Below are 23,079 nucleotides of genomic sequence, written 5' to 3' on the forward strand. Positions count from 1 at the left end.
GTTGTAACTTTGAACAGTCACTGTTGTAAGCCGAGGACTAGCAGTAAAACATAGGACTATTTAACTGTGGTTTTATGATGATTGTGAATATACCAGATGTTACACGTATCAATATATCTGCAAGATGAGAAAATAACATCAGGAGAAACCATGTTTTTTGCTGTTATCAGATTCACCAAAGATGGGTCTGCCCCTTGCAGGGATGTTCCATGCAATGTAGGAACTTCCTACTTGCCCCTTCAGTTGTTCTAAAGTAGGTTCATTCAAAATTTACATTAATACAATCTTTATTGCCATCTTCTCCTGAAAGGTTAAAATAAATTGAGCAGATACAAATTGATAAACCAGCAGATAATCAGTTCACCATATTCATGTTTCATCACAACACTTAACTGATGGGAAGAATGTTCACTGGAACATCATATTAGGTGAACCTGTTTTATTCATCTTCTCATTCAATTATAGTTGGGTGGCCTGTGTAATTTCAAGTGAAACTATCTCTATTTAAATAAGGCTTCCAATTAGTTGAATTGTGGATTATCCTAACATTTAGAATGTCCCCAAGGCCATTTGCATTGCCAAGTTGGAATTTGGTGTTACACATCTGTCATCAAACGTATAAATGTGTTTATAGATTGCATGCATATTTTATATGTATTACGTTTCATATGCTCTTTATATTATTTTGTTTTTCCTGGATTGCAGTGGAATATCTGAAAGCAGACCAAATTGTACCCTAATCTTCTGAAATGTTTTGCTTCATATTATTTATTATCTCTTAATTCTAGACTTTTAGACTGTAATAATAATAATTCTTATATTTTTTTCCAGTTAATGTAATGCTTATAATAGTATCCTACCAAGACTTTGAAACCAGATCTACATCAGAAATATAGAGAAAAGATGGAAAACTATGGCTCATGTAACCATCATATGTATTGCCTTGGTGAATTTTGAGTATGTCAAGGCATAATCAAGTGGCAGAAATTATATTATAGGCAGTTGGCAATAAAACATGGACTCCTTGAAGCTGAGCTTGAGAGCCACATTATGAATACTTACCTGATCTGGTTTTAGACAATGTTAATTTCACACTCTATTGGGATAAACCTGTAAATAGGACTGACAAAACAGCAGGCTACAATAATTCTAGCCATAAAAATATATCCAGCAATAATTCTTATGGATAATATGAAAAAACTGTAACTGAAACGAAATCCATTTTACAGTGGAAATAAGTGAAAATAAGAATCATCACTTAAGAAGACAACGATACAAGTATTTCCTTTTGAAATTAAATTATTTATACTTACATTTTTAACTAAATGCACATTTCTTTGGTGTATTGTATCACTCAGTCATTCCTTAAATATCTTTTGCCATAAATACAAATATTGTTTTTAACTGTAAAGAAAAAACTTTTCACAATAATTTACTTTTATTAACAGAAAGATTGTGCAGGTTATCTGAAAATATGGTAATGGAGGTAGATGGGGAGTTTTTTTTTCTCTGCTGGGTGTGTGTGTGTGTGTGTGTGAAGCTTTCTTAAATTCAGATAAGTGCAATTATTTGACGTCATCATAAAGCACACTATGTCCTTTGGTGGTAAAATGGATGCTTCTGGGTAGTTTGCAAGGAATCTTATGGAAATGGGTAGTCCCTTTTCAGTAGCTGGAACTTAATGGTACATTGCTGTAGGATGCAATAATATTATTCTGCTAAATCTGTGCTTTCCAAGGATTTTCTGGCATCTTCCAGAAGCTTCCTATCTACTTCATCACAAGGTTCACTAGATTGTTAATGGTTCACTGTAAAATTCATTGCCAAGGTTTGAAAGCTCTGAAGATCTGACATTTTTAGACAAAGTTAGCTGTTAAGGAGCTGAGAGAAAAATTGGTGTCTCGGTTTTTGTCAACACATTAAAATAAAGTTTCTTTGTTACGCATCTTAGTAATTTTTGTGCTCAAGCAAGTGTTAGAAACTGTGAAAGTTCTAAAATCTCGATCTTTGGAGTAGATCGTTCATTTCTCATTGTATCACATATCAATGGATTTTTCCCCCTCCATTGAAATCAGTGGCCCAATAATACCAAGAGTATGTGGAGTAACTCCAAAATACTGAAATATTTACTAGGACTATCTTGTAACTAAAGTCTTATTCTGTGTTGAATAAAAGTTCCAATAATTTCAGTGATTGACTCATAATTGAGATAGGGCCTTTGCCCTATATGGATCTAGGGTAATCAACCTTGCCCCACAGAAGGTCCTTTGTGACTTTCAAAACAAAACAGCCAACATGAAGTAACAAAGCAACCTTGATGAAAGCTTATATTGGTGGAAATATCTGGCCCAAGACTGATGTTGTTAGACTACTGACACCATACTGGTTTGCAATATGAGACCATTAACACAAAGAACCCACTATGTTTGTTTGTTTTATGTTTTATTAAATTTATATACCGCCCTACTCCCGAAGGACTCAGGGCGGTGAACAGGCACAGAATAAAATACATAAATACAAAAGTTAGAAACAATTTAAAACCAAATTAAATAATTTAGCCCAAGACAATTAAAAATCCCAATAATTTAAAACAAATTAAAATTTCAGTTTAAAAAATGAAAAGAAAGGGGAGAAAATTAGGCCAGGCCGGCTTGCTGGAATAGGAGGGTTTTAAGAGCACGGCGGAAAGTGTGCAGATCTGGGATCCTCCGTATCTCTGGGGGGAGCTCGTTCCAGATAGTGGGTGCCCCCACAGAGAAGGCCCTCCCCCTGGGGGCTGCCAGTCGACACTGCTTGGCTGACAGCACCCAGAGGAGCCCCTCTCTGTGAGAGCGTACCGGCCGGTGGAAGGCTGTTTGTGGTAGTAGGCGGTCCCGTAAATAACCAGGTCCTAAGCCATGGAACGCTCTAAAGGTGGTAACCAAAACCTTGAAGCGCACCCGGAAGACCACCGGGAGCCAGTGCAGCTTGCGCAGGAGAGGTGTCACACGGGAGCGCACTAAATGTAATTAAATATGAGATTCGGTGAGATCATAAAGAGATCAAACAGGAAAATCGATTTAAGTCCATTCCTTTATTTGTCTACACCTAATGGATAGAATTCTATAGATATACTACTACATACAGTATCACACGCAGGCATCAAATGCTTCAGAAAGCATGCGAATTCAAGAAATTTGCACGTAGGCACACTTCCACCACCTAGCACCGATAATATTACCTAGTGTGGTAATGAAACTTCCGCAAAAAGCACCAAGGACCCCACAGATGGAATCTTGCCAAGCTAAAGCTATAACCTTCTGCCCTACTAGATGTATCTTGAGAGATTCTAGGTCAGTGATGGCGAACCTGTGGAAAGGTCGTGCGTGCGAGCACTTGTCGGGGCCGCACTCTGGAAAAGCCAAACTTCCAGGTTCTAGTGCGCATGTGTGCCCGATGATCAACTGGCCAGTGTGCATGCGCAGGCCAGTTTTTGGCACTGCCGCATACGCGAAGAGATCGCTCTCTGGAAAAGCCGAACTTCCAGGCTCTGGCATGCATGCGCACCTGACAATCAGCTGTCTGGCACGCATGCTCACATCAGTTTTCGGCACTGCCGCGCGCGCGAAAGACAGCTGATCATTACGTGAGCATGCACACCAGGAACCCAGAAGACAAACAGGCAAGGTTGCACATGCTGGGCGACATGGCTTCGTGTGCCACTTTGGGCACCCGTGCCATAGGTTCACCATCACGGTTCTACGTTGTATCTACCCTGAACTTCTGCCCCTTACCCATATCCAGCTCAGGATTGCACAGTCTCTTAATCTGGGCTTGTCTCTCTGGGAAAATTCTGGGTTGCCAAAAACTTTCTCCCCCATTGCTCCTGCAGGTGCACATTCCATCATAGGGAATTATAGAAGTCAAGATAACCACAGTTCTCTCCCAGATTAAAAAAAAAATAACTATTGATGCTAATTAGGAGCAGATATTCAAATAGTTCCCCCCTCTGACGACATTCCAAACCTCTGTGAAAACCTGGCTGTTCTCCCAGGGACTAGGATGGGTGTTGAGCCCCTTTCAGCTGTTTATGCTATATTGTATTTTTTTTTCCCAGACATGTGCTGCTCTTTTTTCTAATGATTGCCTCTATTTTAATTGTAAGCTGTTCAGAGTCATCTACAGTATAATCAGGTGGCTTCTAAATCAAATCAAATCAGCCAATCAACCAAGGAAATAAATCAAAACATTTAAGTCTGGTGCAGTTTGAGTACTGGCACCATACTTGTTTGCAATGTGAAATTATTAGCACAAGGACCCCACTGTGTGTAATTAGATTTGAGATTCCGTGAAATCAGAAAGCATGAGGTGAAGAAAAATAGTAGCCTAAAAAACAAGGATGTTTCTATTCTGTTTGTCACATCACAAAGTCTGAGAAACAGTCAAAATGTTTTAAAAGTTTCCTCCTCCCCTCCAGCATAAACATCATCCCTAATCAATTGAGATAAAGATACCTCTACCTCAGGAACATATTCAGGAAGGTAGAATTCCCATTATAACTGGTTCAGATTGATGGCGTTACCCTGCCAACCTTAGCTGTTCTTTGAAAGATAACTGGACTAGTTAATACTTGGATGGGAAACTACTAGGAAGTCCCAAGGCTGTAGGATAGGCTCTGAAATTGGTTTTTAAAGAAGAGAAAAGTTCCAAGAAAAGGCAGTGACAAGCCATTTCCACATTGTCGTCAAGGCACACCCATGACGTTTCTAAGAGATCAATCTTGGCTCAAAGGAGACTTTGTATATCATAACAGTATTATAAAACAGTATTTTTGTTTTTATTTGTTTAATAAAATTGGGATTTTGTAATAGAGATGAAAAGGATTGCTACTAGTTGTGTAAAATGTCATACGTAGCTGACTAAAACAAAATCCCCTTTCTAAGTGTTCAGAGAAATCATTTCAGAGTGATTTCCATGATTAATCCATGTACACATTGCTTGTCTGTCTCTGCCATGGATCCCATATTCTCTTCCAACTGTGTGTCAAATAGGTCTAATTTGCAGGGGATGTATGTTGACCTGATCTAACTATGTGTCTATGGGAGACAGACACAGAGATTGATTTATGTTTTCTTTTTACCTCCACTCTTATCTTAACAACAGTCTTGTAAGGCAGGCTAGGCTGGGCTGAGAGATACCAGTGCCTTTTGCCAAATCTCTGAATGAATGGCACGGATGCATTGTGCACAGGACAAATGCAAAAGTGATCCAGCTTCTTTGAAATCAGGACTCATTCGGCTACGTTTGCCTTAGTTTTTAGCTTCCTGAAATTTGGATTTTGTTCCCTATCAACCCACAAGTGAAATTTAGACTTCATTCCCTATCAGTTCACCAGACTCCAGTCTGAAGGGCTTCTCACATCACGATATAGGGAGGATGAAAGAGACTGAGTAGCAAAGCACTTTGCCATGGAGAATACTATATAAACAGTATTTTAAAATGCAGGTAGCTCATCTGTTTGCCACAAGGCAGTTATGTGATCATGAATATAAGAGACAGCTTTCACAGAAGAGAAAGAGCTGCAAGTGGGGGAAAAAACTGTGCAAAGCTTTAACTAAATAGCCTCAGTCGCCCCCCCCCCTTCCTCCTCCTCCTCAGCAGTTTCAGATACTCAAACGTGCAACCTCTAAGGATATAAAATAACACAATATTATTTTTGCTTTTAACATTGCTTTTGCATTATTTTTCTTTAAGTAATAACAGTTGCAAAATATGCCTTATAATATTCACAATTTGCACTTAAGATCCATGTCCTTGATATGTAGATTTGTTCTACTTCAGCCATTGATTTAAGAGCAAGAATCTTTCTGATTCAGGGATGATGCTTTTTGGCAGATTTAGGATCTCACATAAGATGTGTGTAGTCCATTGTTAAATATTCATAAGGTAGGGGTCAACTTTTTAGTGACCTGCACAAAACATTTCATTAATTTGTTGTCTAACAGAAAACACTTTGAGCTATGGAAAGCAATCCATATCACAACTGGTTTATCATGTGATTACAAGTATCATTAAGTTGGATCCTTTTGTGTTGTGAGTCTCTCCCTGCTCCCCCAAACAGTACAACGGTTGTTTTGGATTCATGTTTCTTACAAAGAGTATGTTGCGTTTGCAAGATCTTTTGTTTACTTAAATGCAGGTTAAAATAATTGAAGGATTTCAACTGTATCCCCCGAAGAAGAAGAAAAATGCAGCCAGATTAATTTTATTTGCATGTAATATTTATAATACTACATGTTTTTATTTATTTTTAAAATATCAAACCGCATTTTTCAAATGTAACGGGATGAACTTCAGTCAATAAATACATTTTAAAACATGCTCCAGTATTTTTTTGGGGGGGTGGGGGGTAGGAAAGTGAGCATTAATGCTTAAGAGCAAGTGATAATTCTTTTTATCTGGCCATTTGACACCTTGAGTGATTGTTCTGCATTCATTGCACAGAAACATCAAATCTGATAGTGAAAAGGTCCCAACACTGTCCAAATGTTTGAGCGGATGCTACTAAGTTCAGAAATACTTGTTTGCAGCCTTTAACAACAAGGCTGATAAAAATCCTTATTTGGAAAACATTGATCAGAGGGGCTGTAATAGATTCATCTGTGGTTGTGATAAATTTTTACATCTTATCATTCCCCAGTATGTGATTCATTTCCTTTTGGTTTGTTTGGAGGAGGTGGGTGGTAATTCTCTGCAATAGGCCAGGCACACAAATAATTTGTACAAACTCCTGTTGAATACTTATTTGCAAATGTTTGCATGATTTATACCGGATTGTACCATGAATAATCTGTGCTAGATAGAAGTATCTGAAAAGGCTAGAGGGTTGCGAAATAATAAAAGCAACGTATTTGCTACAGAGGTATCAAAAGTATCTCCCCATTTTTTTTAAAAAAAAAAATCACCTGATTTTCAAATGAGGTTTTTAAAAATCCCCCCTCCTCCCTCCATAAGTACAATCGTTCCTCTTTTGGCCTATCTGATTTTTAAAACTGATTGCTGTTTTTGAAAAGGTTGCGTTCGCTTGCTTCTCCGTACTGTCGCGTAGACTCTGCTGAATAGATAGTTCTTTCACCGTGAGATTTTTAAAAGATCTGTTAGTCCGTGTTCAATTGGGGTTGGTTTTCGTTTTCTTAAGGGGGGGAAGAGGAGGAATAGTTTGGAAGTGATCTTTGCAGGGACCGAGTAAGCATATGCTCTTTGCCATGCTTTTTTAGAGCACAGAAACAGACACGGTTGGGTCACAGGGTTAACAGCACTTAATTGTAGTTGCTTTAGAGACAAAAGCGTTATTTCACAAAAGCATTATTTCACCTGCCTGAGAGAGAGAGAGAGAAAGAGAGAGAGAGAGAGGAGAGAGGAGAGAGAGAGAGAGGCCCATTGTGTAGGGGTGTTTGAACTGATTATGTTTAGAGGCTGGTTGTGATTGGTGGAGAAGGGCGTGGCTGATTGGGTAGTTCGCATCTTGTCAGCCCAGGAGCACCCTTGTGTGTGCAATCTGTCTGTAACCTGAAGACTGTACAGCAAGCCTTAATAGAGCTTCATGGCCCAGCACTGTGTTTGTGGTGGCAGCTAAATGGAGTTTGTCAGGTTTGTCAATACGATTGATTTTATTATTTGTTTCAAATAATACAGGGCATTGATCTTTAATTTTGCATAGACAAAATAGGGATGTTTATTCAACTTCCTTTCTTCCTTCCTTTCTTTTCTTTTCTTTCCTCTCTCTCTCTCTCTCTCAATTGACGCTTTTTGAACTCTCTTGTTTACTCCACTCCGTCAAGAGTTTTACAAAGAAGCTGAGAAACAAACCGTCAGCGAACTGTATTTACATTATGTAGGCCTGGGTCTTCTTTTCCACGAACTTTAAGGGAAGATTTGAGAACAGCCTTTTTTTAAAAAAAGTGCGAGCAGCGCATGAAAACATTTCTTCTTTGTCTGGTAGTCAGTGTAACAACTTCATAAATAATTGCCTTGAAAAGAATGCTGTTTGGGAATGTAGTTGCTATATACAAATATATGAGTGAGATTCTATCCTATCGTCGGAGGCATGCTTTCAATATTTATGGCATAATTGCCTTAATTATAATTTCTTTGAAAAAGGGGAGTAAAACTGCAGATGTGCAAAATTCTGTGTCAGGCACAGTTAAGTGTTTGATTTTACTTGCTAGACAATTTGCCACGTGAAATTATGTACGAGAGGTTTGCTTTTGACAGTTACCAGGATTAATGTTCTCTGAAAAAATAAGTGTAACTGGATCTAACTGTAACCAAGCTAAGCATCAGGCTTAGAATACTGAATTTTCCTGCAAAAGGAGATTATTTTTCTAAGGGGTGGTGGTAGTGTAGAGGAGGGAACAGTTAGGAAGTGGGTGGTTAGTTTAGAGCAAAGTGCATATATACATGCTTCCTCTTTGAGATTAACTCTTTCATTTCTGACAGTTGAAGAGGAGAGAGAAACTGAATAGGTCGCAGAGGAATTTACTTGTGTAAAGTGCAATTTTAAATCTAAAGAATTGCCATCAACTTACTCTAGGAGATTTTAGGATGGTATATGAAAAAAAAAATAAAAAGAGTGGAAAGGGAAGATAAGCTTAACACATAAGAAATTGCTTTGTTTCTCTTGAATGAGATTTTTTTTTTTTCCTGAAGAAAAACTTTTACCTTGCTGACAGATATTTCTGAAGCAAATAGACAGGTCAAAATGGAAGTCCTTCAGAAGTATGAGTTGTGTTTTCACGTTTGTATATGTCTAATTGATGGGTGTATTTGTGTATACAGATATATGCACATAAATGGGCATGTGTGCCTTAAAGCTTATTAGGCAACACTGACAGGATTAATTATGTTATATGGGCTAGCTAAGATCAAGTGCTTAGTAGAGTTAACATAAATGCACTTCAGCTTCTTGCCCAGTTTGAGTTCAAGTTGAAAAAGCAGTATATGAATATATGTCCGTATTTCTTTTTGAATTCTATGTATAAATGGTGGCTAATATGCATAAATGTTGTATGTGGCCATTCTGTACTTTTAATCCTTTCTAATAATATTACATCTGGAAGCAGGGCTATTCTTCTAGTAGTAGTAGTAATAGTAGTAATACTGCAGCTTCTCAGAGAGAAGGAAGAGAGACTCTTATGTTGTTGAAAACTTTAAACAACTACACTTGTCTTCTTTCTTCATCCTGACTGAAATTGCCCTGATACGGATATAAATCTGAAAACAAATCCTGTCCAAACACTGTAGCCGATTTGGCCTAGACTATGATAGAGCTGAACTGAAAACTGATTGGCCTGACACTTTATAATCAAAGCTGATTTATTGTTCATTAGTAGTGCATTAGCCTTTTCAGGCACGACAGTTATTTGTGTAGGGGCCTGTCAAACAAAAGACTGCTAGCACCTGTCATTTCTAAACTATGAGATAAGCAAAATGATGGTAAGATAACACAAACAGAAATTTATACTTGCAAGAGGTAAACTCTTTCTGTGAACTTCCTTTTAAAAATAACTCTTCCACAATTTACAAGCCTGCAGTTTTTATAAACCTTAATAGGAATAAAAATGCATCTTGGCAAAGTGACACATTTAATCTGGCCATTTGTACATGAGTAACATCATAATGACTTATAGACATTGTCTGTATGTACGCTGTTGGTTTTTTTTTTTTTCAAACATTGCCTGACAAAATACAATACTGTTAATGACTTTTTTTAAAAAAAAATACTCCATTGTCAAGTATTACTAATGGACAGATAGTATAAAATGCCACCCCTACAAGCAAGAGTTAATTATATGAAAACAGGGTGACATCACAGCAGACCAGTGAAAATGTCAAGATATATCTGCTGGTGTTTAAGACATGTTTCTGCAAATTCTCACTGCTTTATGGTTCTTATTCCCACTGCTTGTCCCTGAACCCCTTCCTTATTAAGGTATGATCTCATGGTATAAACCAGAAAACAACACATTGTCGAAAGAAAACAAAATTTGTTAACTTTTGTCTGCCACCATAGAAACAGGATTAACTTACGTTATTCCAAAGTCATGGAGAGGAGACTATCTGAATGAGGATATATAGTGCATTGTCTTCTGTGAATTTTTCATTTGACAGGGATTTTGGAGGCTGTGATCTTAATTAAATCTCAACTGGCTCAAATAATGCATCTAAAAAGGCATGCAGTGTTGCATAACCTTGCTGAGTTGGTAAATCATAAATCATCAGAAAGCTTATGATAGGGAGGATTTATTTCAGTGCGGTTTTGTTCTTTGTTTGTTAGTTTAACAAACTATTCTTTTAAGTACACCCTTACTATACTTTGTAATACCCATCCTAACCACTTTGCCCCCTTTAAAAACAGCATCTTACCTAATACAGGCAAGAATGAGGAGTTGCCATGCCCAGTTGGGCTAAAATTGGAGTCATGCACTGACAACTGACATGGGATCATAATTTCTTGGAACTTTTTACACTCTTATACACCTAAAAGCAGAATGTCAGCTTTGCTTTTATGATGTACACACAAGGTAGGGGTTGACTTGTTTTATTTTGATTCCTTCAAAAAAAAAGAGAACTCTTAGAAGGATTCTATTATATTCTCTACATTAGAAGATTCCTATTAGTAACTGGATCATGAAGGCGAAAATGTCGGACTGTAATGATTCTTTAGTATCTGAATGAAATGTATTACTTTCTGCAAACTATAAGCACCCACAGGGGGAAAAAAAATACTAGATTGTTCTACTGTGGATTTATTTAAAAAATAGTAAGTTTTGATGCAGATAGATAAGTACCTAGCTTTGCTTCCCCTTCATACTGACCAGGAAGGTTAGGTATACTTTTTAAAAAGAATCAAATATGCATGATGAGCAGCAAAGATTATTGATTTTGTTAAGAGGCAAAATGTTAAACATATGCTAAATTTTAAGAGGCACAGAGCAAATATGGTAATACAGTTTCTCGTGTGTCTTCTTAAATAGTCAGCTGGCAGCAGATGGTGAGACCTGGGATTGTGTAGGAAGTCTCGTGTTCATTTCACTATAGTTTTATTTCTTTCCAAAGTGCTGAAAACGTAAGCGAATGGCTGTTTGCAGTGTCTCAAACTCTGTTGCTCTGGAAAAAGCAGAACACGATTTGTTTTAAAGGTAGGAAAATCGTACTGCTTTTAAAAGTTTAGAGAGTGGAAAGACAGAAAAAGCAAAACAAAATCTGACAATGCCCCCCCCCCCACCAGCAGAATCAAATCTACTTTGCAAAAAATGTTTATTACTTGAGAGATTAACATTGTTTCTCTTTCCTTATCTATCTATCACACCCCTTCCCAAATTGTTGTTGCAGAAAATAAGTAAATACAAAGAATCCCCTCCCATTTCCCAAATCCACACCTGCAGAGCTAGATTGTGGGAAAGTTCTGATACTGAAGACTGACTTGATATTGTTTGGCTGATTTTAAGTTGTTTGTTTGTTTTAATAAAAGTCGAACAGTGTTTGCTTGAAACCCTGTGAAGTTCAGACATTAGTTTGAATGCTTTTTTTAAGGTGGGGGATCCTCCTTAGCTTTTTTTTCTTTTCTCCCCCACCCACCCCGTGTTATCAAGGACTGAAGGGTGGGGAAGAAATCTAGGGGTAGAGACTGCCCCATGTGTTCCTCATCTCTAAAGCTAACTTGGGTGTCTGATTTTATTTTTTTTTTAAAGAGAATCAAGTCGTTTTATGAAGTAGTCTTTTATGTTAACCTTTTCAGAGCAGTTTCCTCTCTTGGGAAGTATTTCTCCTGTCTGCAGTATATGATGTGAAGAGTGTAGAATGGATGTATAAATGAACGTTGAACAATTATCCACTTCGCTTTGCCTTTCTACTAGAGTTCTTCTCACTCATTCATTAACAATTGATTTCATTTCAGTCCTTCTGAAGGAAAAGAAAAAGACAACCGGACAACAATAGTATATTTTAATTTTAAAGTTCTCAATCTTGCCCTTAAATCTGAAACATCATTGTTCAGATAACAGAGAACAAGGTAAACCAATAACATCAAAAAGGTTGACTTTGTGATTTCTCAAGGGCTTGTTATTTTGTATTTTCCAATTCTATTTGAAGTCTTGAGAAAACAAGATGACACATGGGAGAGTACATTAAATTTTGATACATTTTCCCTATAAACTAGTACCAAATACTCGCAACTTAGTTTCTTATATTTTCTAGGAAAGGGTAGCTTATAAATTGTATTAGCTTTGCACTATTACTCTAATTACTGCACTGTTTTGGGAGAAGATTTTATTCTTGCATTTTCTTATTTGTCTTACTTTGTAAGGCATCCCTAAAAGAAGAAGAAACCTCTTATATTTTGATCTTTAAAGGACAGAGAACTATCTGTTTTGGCTACATCTTTATTAGAAATAAATCAGTTGATTGCAAATATGTGATAGAAGAATCTAATGGGAGGGGTTAATTAAAAAAATGAGTAGAACGAGTGCAAATTAGAATTCTGTAGATGAACATACCTGTGATAGGAGTGAAACACAATATGTTACAAGCAAATAAACTTTTATAGATATTTGGAAAGGCTGTAACTCTGCATTGTGACATGCTTTAAATGAGTGTGTAACTTGAAGACATCTTGTCATAATTTGTCTGGGTTTTTTTGTCTGATTGGGAGTAAATTCACCATATTTTTAATTGGTTATTAATATTACATTAGACAGAACAGTTTCTTGTACATCCCATCCTCCAGTCTATTCCTTCACATACCCAGAAAAAAAAAAAGGCAAATTCACATGAAAATCTTCTGAGTAAGAAAATAGAATATAAAAATATATGCTAATGTTCCAAATTATTTTGCTGGGGTAATTTTTACAGTTTTTGAGATGCTGCAGAATAATAATAAAAAACAAACCCCTCTCTAGTGTGCAACTGTTAAAATGCTAATTTAATCATAGTCGTTTTGTTATGATTCCCCGAATGCATTAAATTAGTGTGTAAATATTAAACACTAAGATTGTTTAATGAAATTGAGGATACGTGGTTGTTGCTTTTTGACTGTTTGAGGTTTGTGGGGATGAGATTAAGAATGTACAAACTCCTTAGGGCTCTGCTCCTGCTTTTTGTTTTGTTTTGTTTTTTTAAGTAAGCTAAAGAGAAACAAAACAAATATTGACTGAAGAAGATTCCTTTCTATTTTAATCCTGTTATGCAGGTATGTTGTTTTAAAAACTGAGTACAACTGAATCCTTCCGTCCCTATTCTTCCTCTTTCTGCATGTCTCTTGAGATAAGAAGGGAAAAGTGTTCCTCCTAACAAACATTTAACAATAAAGTCTTAATTTATGTAAAGTCTATGTTTATATGCAAATGAAGTAGATGTGTATTATAGCTTTAACTCGTAGCCTGGCACATAAGTAAGAAATCAATTGTGCAAGCAAAGTGGAGATAGTGTCAGATTCCACTAAGGTTTCATATTAAAACAAATATAAATTTTCCTCTCCCCCTCCTCTTTCTTCCAGTTAGGAAAGAAAGCTTTTTACGTAGTAGGAAGCACAGAATTATTAACCAAGTTAGGAAAAATGCATTGTGTTTAATTGTGTATGTCTCTAGTTAAACTCCTACTCTTAGTGAAGCACAATAAACAAAATGATTTTTTTTAAAAAAAACATGTTAATTGAATTGTAAAGAGCTTCACTCTTATTTCTCCTTCTCCCTTTTTTTAAATAGGAGGTTGTATTGTTGAGGATAGAACATTTATGCTAATGACTGACTACTTAGCTGATTTTACATTAATATAATAAACAGTACCTGTCGTCATGTTCTCTGCAGTGTTATTTCAGGAAAAAATACTGAAGTCTTAAAAGTGAAATTCTACTTTGCATAATGAAACGGAATCATGATTTCCGCATGAATGTTTCCAGCTCGGTGTGGTTTCTTTTTCTCTTTAATTGTTTTTGTTTTGTAGACCTGAAATATTGTGTCAGAAATGTTTTATCCACAGGGAGAGAAAGATAATGTGATTTAGTGCTTCCTTATTCCAGTGGGTTGAACTGCTTTTAGCATTATGCTGAATGATCTCCCCCCCCACCCCCCCTTTATTGTTATATAGGCAACTTTAGAATTAATGGATTACTCAAATCAGTTGAGGTGCCTTTTATTCTGTAGACACTGGTTAAGTTGATGGAGTTAACATTTTTCATTGCCTTAAAATGGCCTTCTGTAACATATTTGACCACTTCAGTATTCTTTCTCAGCCACTAAAGGAATTGGGAGGTCATTGAAATACAATTCTTAAGTTCTCTCTGCTAAATCAATTGTGATTGTTGTTGTTGTTGTTTTTATTATTATTATTATCATCATCATCCTTAGTTAGAGCAATAATGGTAGTACCAGAAAAGTAAAACACATGCACACAAAATAGAAATTATATACTAAGCATTGAATGGAGCTTCCCTTAAACTGGGGATATTTTTAAAATAACATTTGATGTTGATATATATTAAATTGGAAGTTGGAGAAAGCCAATATTTAGTAGTCAGTCTAATTAAACAAATTAAATTTTGGAAAGAAAAATATCATCCTGAAATCACTATTTTATCCTTAAAGTGAGTTTAGAACTGAATATAAAGTTATAATAATGTGTAGGCCAATGAAATGAACCTAGGATCAATTGAATTCATTTAAAGGCATATTTTCCATTCCTGACAGAAGAAATGTCAGAAGCCAATCTCTTCTAGTGTTAGGGACACAACTGTATTTTGCCTTTATTGTCCCTGTCAATGTTAGTTGCCTACCACACTGTTTGTCAATGAAAAGAGGACTGGGTGAAAGTTATTAACTTTGGGTCCTTGATGCTATTTGAGCTCAGAGACCCAGGGTTAAAGATAGAAGTGAATATTGGAAAGTGATTAAATAAATCACACAGCTGTCTCCTTAAAATTAAAACAGAACACTGAAGTGATGGCTGTTTCACAGAGCAGACTGGATGAATAATATTATATATGATGTTTGGAATTATAGTCCTGCTGTGTTAAATGAAACTTATTTCTAAGGAAACGTTTGGTGGATTGCAATCTGAACTTCCATTTGTCTGTATCTTACCTCCTTATAGATTTACACATTTTTGAAATCAATAAGCGTAATCTATAACCTTCATTTGTTTTACTGTGAAGGAGCCTCTTATGATTACGCTGATCATGTTTCATGCATTTTATTGTCATTCATAACATGTATTTTATTAGCATACCTTGTAATTAGTTTATTTCAGAGTCGTGAAGACATGTTCTATCAATAAATGTTTGTTGATTGATGTGTTTGGATAGTTACCAGTGTGAGGTCTCTTTTCTTTATAAAATTAGATGAGATTTAAAGAAAGGGTTTTTAAATATTATTTGCAAAAGGAATCTCAAATTTTAGCCATCCAGGATTAAAGTCTTAACATGCTAAAGAACAAGATTAAATAGAGATTTCTTATTTCACTCAGATATAAGTGTAATGTATGTAAAACAAGTACTGTTTTGATGTGATATATTCAAACCAGGAGCCATAAATATTAGAACCCGTAGTTTAGAAATTACATGACTGCTTTAAATACTATTGATTTGAGCCACTAGCTAGTTTTTATGACTCTCAGTGAAATTTCTATGCCCTGGCTATAATTTTCAGCAGTCTTTGTTGTGTGCCTTTAGCAGCTTCCCAGATATTTTGCATAGAATTAAATAACAGTACTTAACCACGATCAATAATTTAAGATTAGTACAATCACTCTTGTTTTAATGACCTTAGTAGTTGTGGGTAATAAAGTGTGAACTGTAATAGCCCATTGCTGCTATCACAGTCTCTTTGAATCCTAGTAGCGTTAGGGACTAGTGACATGAATAAGTAGGACATTTGGAAATTAAGAAATTAGATATCCAAACGTATTTATTTAAAACTTAGTCTAGGTAATCGCCTTGTATTTCGGAAGCGGAGTGTAGGATAAAGTTCCTTTCACCACTTTACGCTTGAAGTGGGCAAGAGCAGAAGCAGGAATAGTGAGGCAGACAGGAGTTGCTGAAGTTGAAGCAAATGGCACTTTCCCCTTGGACAACAGCCAGAGTTTTCCTTCCAACATTTTGTGGAACCATTCCGTAGTCCTGCTTCCATTGTCCTTTCTCCTTAGGACCAATCCAGAGGAATAAGAGCAGTTCAAGAGCTGCTAACACCTGTTGCTGGCCCCAGGAAACTACTACTACTACTACTACTACTACTACTACTACTACTACTACTATTATTATTATTATTATTATTATTATTATTATTATTATTATTCCCACCAGTAAGCCAAGGGAGAGTCAAGAACATTTCGTTTCGTTGTTCATTTTCTCAGGTCTTTTTAGTCACAATCCTTATGACTAAGCTTGCAATAACTGTTAACAGCTATAAATATGGCTCCAGTTCACTACCTATTCATTGTCAGAATCTCAGAGGAAGGAGATCTGCAAATTATATGAAACTCTTTTTGGAGATCTAGAATCTTGTTAGCATCTAAAGCAAAAATAAATAATAGTTGTGATCGCCTGAAATGGAAAAAGTAGAGTAGTAGAACTTCTTTCTTCTTGTAGGACACTAAATGCTTTTCCTTTTGAGTTTCAAAAACTTGTGATAGCATTGTGGAGTAGATAATCTGTAGGAAAAGAAACATTCATTTCCTCAATTTATGACAAGTCTCTTCTTATTGTTCTTCATCTCATACCCAGAGTTGCATTAAATGAATGTTGGGTAGAAGATCAAAAAAAAAAAAAAAAAAGCCATTATGTATACTTCCATCCTAATTCTGATCAAATAAAATTGATTCGTATATCAATCAGGAGTAACATTTTTTAAAAAAATAAAATAAAATCCAAAAATGTTTGCTTTCGTATATCCGGATCCATCATTAAGAAAATATAATTATAAAAAAATTTTATAGAAGAAAATGATGAAGTTAAGAAATGGTGCACAATATTTTAATTCTAAACTAGTGAAAATATTGAAAGACGGCTATGAAGTACAGGCAGATTCAGTCAAATATTTTTAACAGAAGTGTACAAAATCAAAAGCATAATCATGTGATCTTTGTCTTTTTATTAGTTAGTTTTTTTTAAGTATTTAAATCAATAACTGGTTAACCGAACCTACCCCGTCTGATGTTAGAATTAACATTATTAGTTTGGATCCAGATTTGCGTGTAACTGGACTAATTTTTATTGGGCTTGTCCCACAACACTGCATAAATTTTATGCAGCATTTGTGATACGTTCAAAAGTCTAGCGTTTGCAGGAGAGTGAAAAAAACCCTTGCTTCTGCCAACCCAGTAAATGTGTCAAATCAGCATCTAATCTATTTCTTCTGCTTGTTTATTTATGCTCTTGTTCTTTTCTTTGTTTCATTATTGTCAGTCAGTCTCTATATATGTCTTCCCCTTGTTACTTGAATGGAAATCAATAAAACAATGATTTAAGGAATTAATAGTCTCTGTATCTCAGCGCTTGTCACTGATACTTAACCATTCTATACCTATATTTCAGTGCTCTAGTTTGAATTTGGTTCTTGTTACCATTAATATCTGTGGAATTTTAGTATCTGTTTCCTAAAATTTGTTTAGTAAATTGTGCTGTAATTCTACAGAACAGTAAAACTCAATTGCAAGCATGCCACAAATAATTGTCAGTATGGAAGTGTGCATAACCTAAAATAATTCCGATATGTATAAAACCTAAAATTCAAATGGGATGGCTTTGAGACACATTTGTTTTCATACAATCCATAGGTGATTTAGGCGCTTCAGGTTACTTTACATTGCAACGCATATCCTGGTATCCCTAACTGACATAACAATATTGCTGACACTTGCTGGGCTAATGTCTTGTATTATGTTAATGAGGGGTCAAAGGGTATAATAGTATCAAAACAGATGCAGTAAGCATTGCTTCTAAAATAGGTAAACATACACACACCGCACGGTATTTGCTGTACATAAATCTGACCTTCAGAAACCTTTTTTTTTTTTTTTGTTTTAGTTCTTCAAAATTAGCGGTGCTGAGAAATCGGTACATCAGTGCATAATGACTGTGAAATTAGGAATGGGAATTTGCTATGCAAACGGTAGGACAAATCATGTGAAAAAAAGCAAGAAAAACTGCACATTAAGACATTATGTTACATAAAATTAACACTGCATTTCTTTCTTGCTTACTACTCCCCTGAAATATTTTTTTAAACCTTTTTATCTCCCGAGCAGCTATTGTCTGCTGATTTTTTAACATGTGCTGCATAAAAATGTTCAAAACATGTTATTACCTTTCATTGCAGTATATGAGATGACAGCAGATTCTTTTTAACTAAGTATATCCTTTTACTGCTTTTAGTTTTTTGCTGTCACCTATTTGAGCTGAAACTAAAGGAAAGTATTGTGCTTAAATATTACTTATTCAGTCATGTGAGTTTTGCGCCCCCCCCTCAATTGTAACTATGCCCCCACCCCTTTCATCCTTTCCTTTCTTTTTTTTTTCTTTTTTTTCTTCCCTGTCTCTCTTTTTCTGGTGGGGTTTCTTGCAAAATAGTCTTGTTGCATTACCGGAACTGACAAAATGGTTCTCATGTAGTCTGCAAATTAAACACAAGTGCAGTGATTATTTTGAATAGCTAAATTACATTCTAGAAAGCTTGCAGAATTCAAAGCATTGTCATTAGGTATCCGCTTGAATACAATTTGTGTAACCTTGGCCGAGACAGCCTGTCATTTTAATGTCAGTGTTTTATCTGAACAAGACATCATCCTTTCAGATAGAGTGTACAGGTTCGTTGCAAAGATGCCCGTGCAGAAACGTGTTAACAGTTGCAAATATGAAATGCTATCAAGTTCATCACTGTAGCTGTTTGTCACTGAAATGTCATGGAAAGCGGCTTTTAATGGTATCTCACATAATACGAAAGAATTGAAGCCATCTGTATGCTAGGTGAATGCGGAACGGTTGAGACATCATCGTAGGAATTCCACTGTTAAAATTGCTGGGGAGCAAGGTGTGTTTTCTGTATCGCTGAAATTGCATTAATTTGCTTCAAGTCATTAAGTTGAAACTCCCCAATGGCCGCTTCTGAAGGGTCTTACTTGTTAATTAATGTAACATTTGTCAAAATTGATAGGCACCTCTAGAAGATGCGCAGATTAATAGCTTGATTTTCTCAGAACATAAAATCTATTTCAGTGGAATGGGTAGAAAACAAACTTATTTGGCTTGCGCATAGTGTTTCCCCGAACTAAATCAGATGCGATTGTGTTTTTTTATTATTATTTCTTTGCTCATCTTTTAAAATCAAAGCTAGAGGAAAAACATTTGGGGTGACCTAACAATACAATACAAGTATTGTATTTACCTACTCAAAAAAAAAAAAAAAAAAAAAACCACCTTTCCAGATTGCAGCTCAAGTTCACTAAAACAATTATTTTAACGGCGTAGAGTAGAAAGAGAAATGTAAAATGAAAAGTAACAAAACAACTCCCCCTTGACAGAAGGTTTGTTGAACTGCTTGTTCTTTATACTGTCTCCATATTTTAGGTTCCAGTGTCGGTGGCTATGATGACACCTCAAGTTATCACTCCCCAGCAAATGCAGCAGATCCTCCAGCAGCAAGTGCTAACTCCACAGCAACTTCAGGTCCTGCTCCAACAGCAGCAGGCACTCATGCTTCAACAGGTAACTGCTTTCTTTAGCAGCGGCTGAGCTAACCAACACAAGCTATTGGAAAAGGAAGGCTATTGTAGTAATGCCGTTTCCTATGTCAAGCATCTTTCTGAAATAAGTGATTACTACATGTTTATGTCCTGGCATCCATGAGATATGATGAAATTGCAAATTCCCAGAATTCTGCGCCAGCTAGGAATTCTAGTAATGACAATAGTCCCAAAGATATCTGTATAGAGTGTCAAGTTGAACAAAGTGCCATTCATTCATATTCACTATAGGAAATACACATATGAATAATTGTGTTTATGTTAGTTGTTGTTACTTCTGCGGGATCCAGTTTGGGTCAGTCACTAGAGCCAGAGGCTTTATCTTCCTAAACCTCTTTAGTCTTTAGGAAGACTAAACCTCTGGTCCTGGTGACCGACCCAGATTGGATCCTGCAACATAATCCTGGGACACATATATTCATCTTCATTTGTGAGTTATAATTCTTTCTTATGTTTTGCCATGGTTGCAACTATGAATAATGATGGGGCAAATTCATGGTCTGAAGAGTTGACACTTCCCAAGCTTTTCTCCCCGTGTTATCAATAATACTTTCAGAATTGACTTAAAGAGATCCCAAGCTTCCTATATGTTTCTAAGAATGAGTTTTCATCAGTATCTGCCTAAAAGAATTCGTACTGCGATTTGCTAGTTTAGGCACTGTTTTCGTCTTTTAGACCAGGAGTCCCCCAACTTGTGGGGCACGGCCCACTAGTGGGCCATGAGGGGTTTGTAACCGGGCTGTGAAACAGCCAGTTAGCATTCGCATGCATGCACATACTCATTTGCACAAGCAGCGGGTTGCATGTGGAGTGTTCACACGCTCCATTTGCATGAGCGGCAGGCGTGTATGCACACCACTCACACAAATGGAGCTGTGCACTCGCTTGCCGGCTGCTTGTGCGTACCATCTCCCCCCCCCACTGTCCTGCAAAGCTAGAAATGTTAGGGAACTCTGTTTTAGACCATAGCAAGCAGCAGTGTAACACGACAGAAATAGCTGAGCCAGAGCTGCCTTTCTTTATAGCCTCCGCAGTGTAGGAGTTTCATATTGGATTTAGAAATAGGAGATCTGGATTCAAATCTTTACTAGGCCACAAGTTTTATTTAATATCTTGGTCTAACTTTCTCATGGAGCCATTTTAATAGAGATAAACTTTCATGCTGACTTGGGAAATAAAGAGAGCACTGAAATCTAATCTATTTCCCGCCGTATAAATATGATGAAATATATGTGCAACTGTGGCCTGTCCCCTTTTACTGTATTAATCAGTCTATGTTAAACCCTTGCTAATGTCACTTTTCTTTCATTTGTGGCGCAAACGATTGGAAGGTAGCTGGTGAAAAATAGCAAGGGTGGTATCTCATCATAGCAATCAAAACAGAAGTGCATACTGGCCACCCAGCAGAAATACATACTAGAGTTTTGAAGGCTAGGAAACAGCCAATGGGTTAACATCCTCTTCCTCCAAAATGTTGTTAATTAACTAAATCCCCAAATGACTTTGTGTGGTATGTATGTCAGTGAAATGTTCATTCATTCATTCATTCATTCATTCATTCATTCATTCATTTATAGAGCAGTAGTCCCAGAGACCATTGCAAGATGACATTGAACACGGTGCCTTACATTTACTCTCTCAAGTATTAATTCGCAGAACAGAAGCATCAAATGAGCTATCTGTCTGGAATAGTGAGCAAAGTAGATGGGAGAGGGAACCCTATGTCTGTTCTAAATGATGCTTGGTACAGTACAATGCAACAATGATTTAGAATGCTTGTATATGTTCCAAATAAAGATTCACCAGGCAAGGGCATTCTGGCTTTGTTGTTTCAATCAAAGGTCATTCCTTGCCTTATTTTAATTAGTTTGTGTAGAAAATGGTATGTTTTTCATCAGTTCATTTTGGAGATTACTTTTCAAACGATAATGCCAAGAATAGTCAATGTGCATTGAATTTATTGTCGAGTATCAAACTAAAGGTCAGAGCGCTACAGATAAAAGGATGCTATTTTTCAAATCGCCGTTTGTGTATTACCAAAAGGGGATCCTGAATTGGCTATCCCACTTTGTTTTACTTAATAGCCTCTATCTTCTTCTTTTTCCTTGTCTCCTTTTATTTTCTTTTGTAGCAGCAGCTTCAAGAGTTTTATAAGAAACAGCAGGAACAGTTGCAGCTTCAACTTCTACAGCAACAACATGCTGGAAAACAACCTAAAGAGGTATTGTTAAAATCCATTTTTACTTGCAATCTAGAGATAATGAATGAAAGTATAGCAGCTATTTTTTAAAAAAATGCCTTTATCTGGTAAATTTGTCCTCTCAAAGCCTGGTTCAATATAAAGGTTAGTAACTTATTTTGTCACTATGGCCCACTTTCCATATGTACATCTTTGTGGCTGAATGATTAATTAACATACCCAAAGTAGTTAAGATAAACAAAGTAATATAAACTTCACCAGCCCAGCAGCTCACATCATACACATATAATTTGGTGAAAAGAGCCAGAATTTGCCGTTTAGGAATTGGCTGGAGCTTGATTTACATTTCCTTTCTCTGCCAAACAGCTGGCTGATAAATTCTAGCTTCTTTTACTAAATTACGCATGTGCTACCTTGATTCCTACAGGTGCAGCCTATTGGAGAGATCCATTCATTGCAACCCCGAGAAAAATGTGTCCAATTAGTTTGGGTCATTTTAAGCAAACCAAAAACAAATAACCACAATGTTTTGTATTGTTTTTTTCTACTTCTTTTTAGAAACTCTGATATTAGACGTGTTCATGGAATCCAGTAGTTTCATCTAAATTACAATCTAAACATGATCAACAAATTCAGCCCCAGACATATATCAAATATAAAAAGAGCTTTGTGCCATCACAATGCTCACTTAGTCCTTGCCCAAGTGAGTACCATATTATGGTAGAGTACCCCTATCATGGATACTTAAGTTTCATGCTTACTCTGTAAACAAAGATGGTGGCATCTCTTCCCATAGGGATAGGAATCACTGCTCTGTTTTAATATTCTAAACAAATAGAAGCAGCATATAAATCAAGTTCACGTATTTTCTTCTTGCTAAGTGTTTAAAATGATCAGAGCTATCTCAGCCTTGGAATATTGTCTTGTTTTGCTGCAACCTTAGATACCTTTATGTCTCTGCTTGTAATCCTTTCCTGTTTTACCTCTTACCAAACAACTGCACTTACCTCTGGAAAAGAGATTTTTAGATAGTTCCAGGAGATACTGTACTTCTCTTGGAGCCCATTAGGGCATCTACAGGGAGAGAAGATAAAGGATGATGGACAGAA

General features: G+C 36.3%; 1 protein-coding gene across 39 annotated transcripts in view; it reads left to right on the forward strand.

The window, feature by feature from the left end:
• The window catches only part of FOXP1 (forkhead box P1), a 631,964-nt gene that overhangs the window by 500,505 nt on the left and 108,380 nt on the right, over positions 1 to 23,079 (forward strand). For 21 of the 39 annotated variants that reach the window (XM_034440573.3, XM_060684181.2, XM_034440574.3 and 18 more), the window contains 2 exons: positions 19,595 to 19,732; positions 21,902 to 21,991. In XM_034440573.3, coding sequence (XP_034296464.1) covers positions 19,595 to 19,732; positions 21,902 to 21,991 — 228 coding nt within the window. Of the gene's footprint in view, positions 1 to 7,494; positions 7,630 to 19,594; positions 19,733 to 21,901; positions 21,992 to 23,079 lie in introns of those variants that run through there. The other 18 variants (XM_087887932.1, XM_060684187.2, XM_087887934.1 and 15 more) reach the window with 4 other exon arrangements.

The sequence above is a fragment of the Pantherophis guttatus genome, chromosome 2 (genome assembly GCF_059756535.1).
Source record: "Pantherophis guttatus breed Tessera chromosome 2, ASM5975653v1, whole genome shotgun sequence".
NCBI lineage: Eukaryota > Metazoa > Chordata > Lepidosauria > Squamata > Colubridae > Pantherophis > Pantherophis guttatus.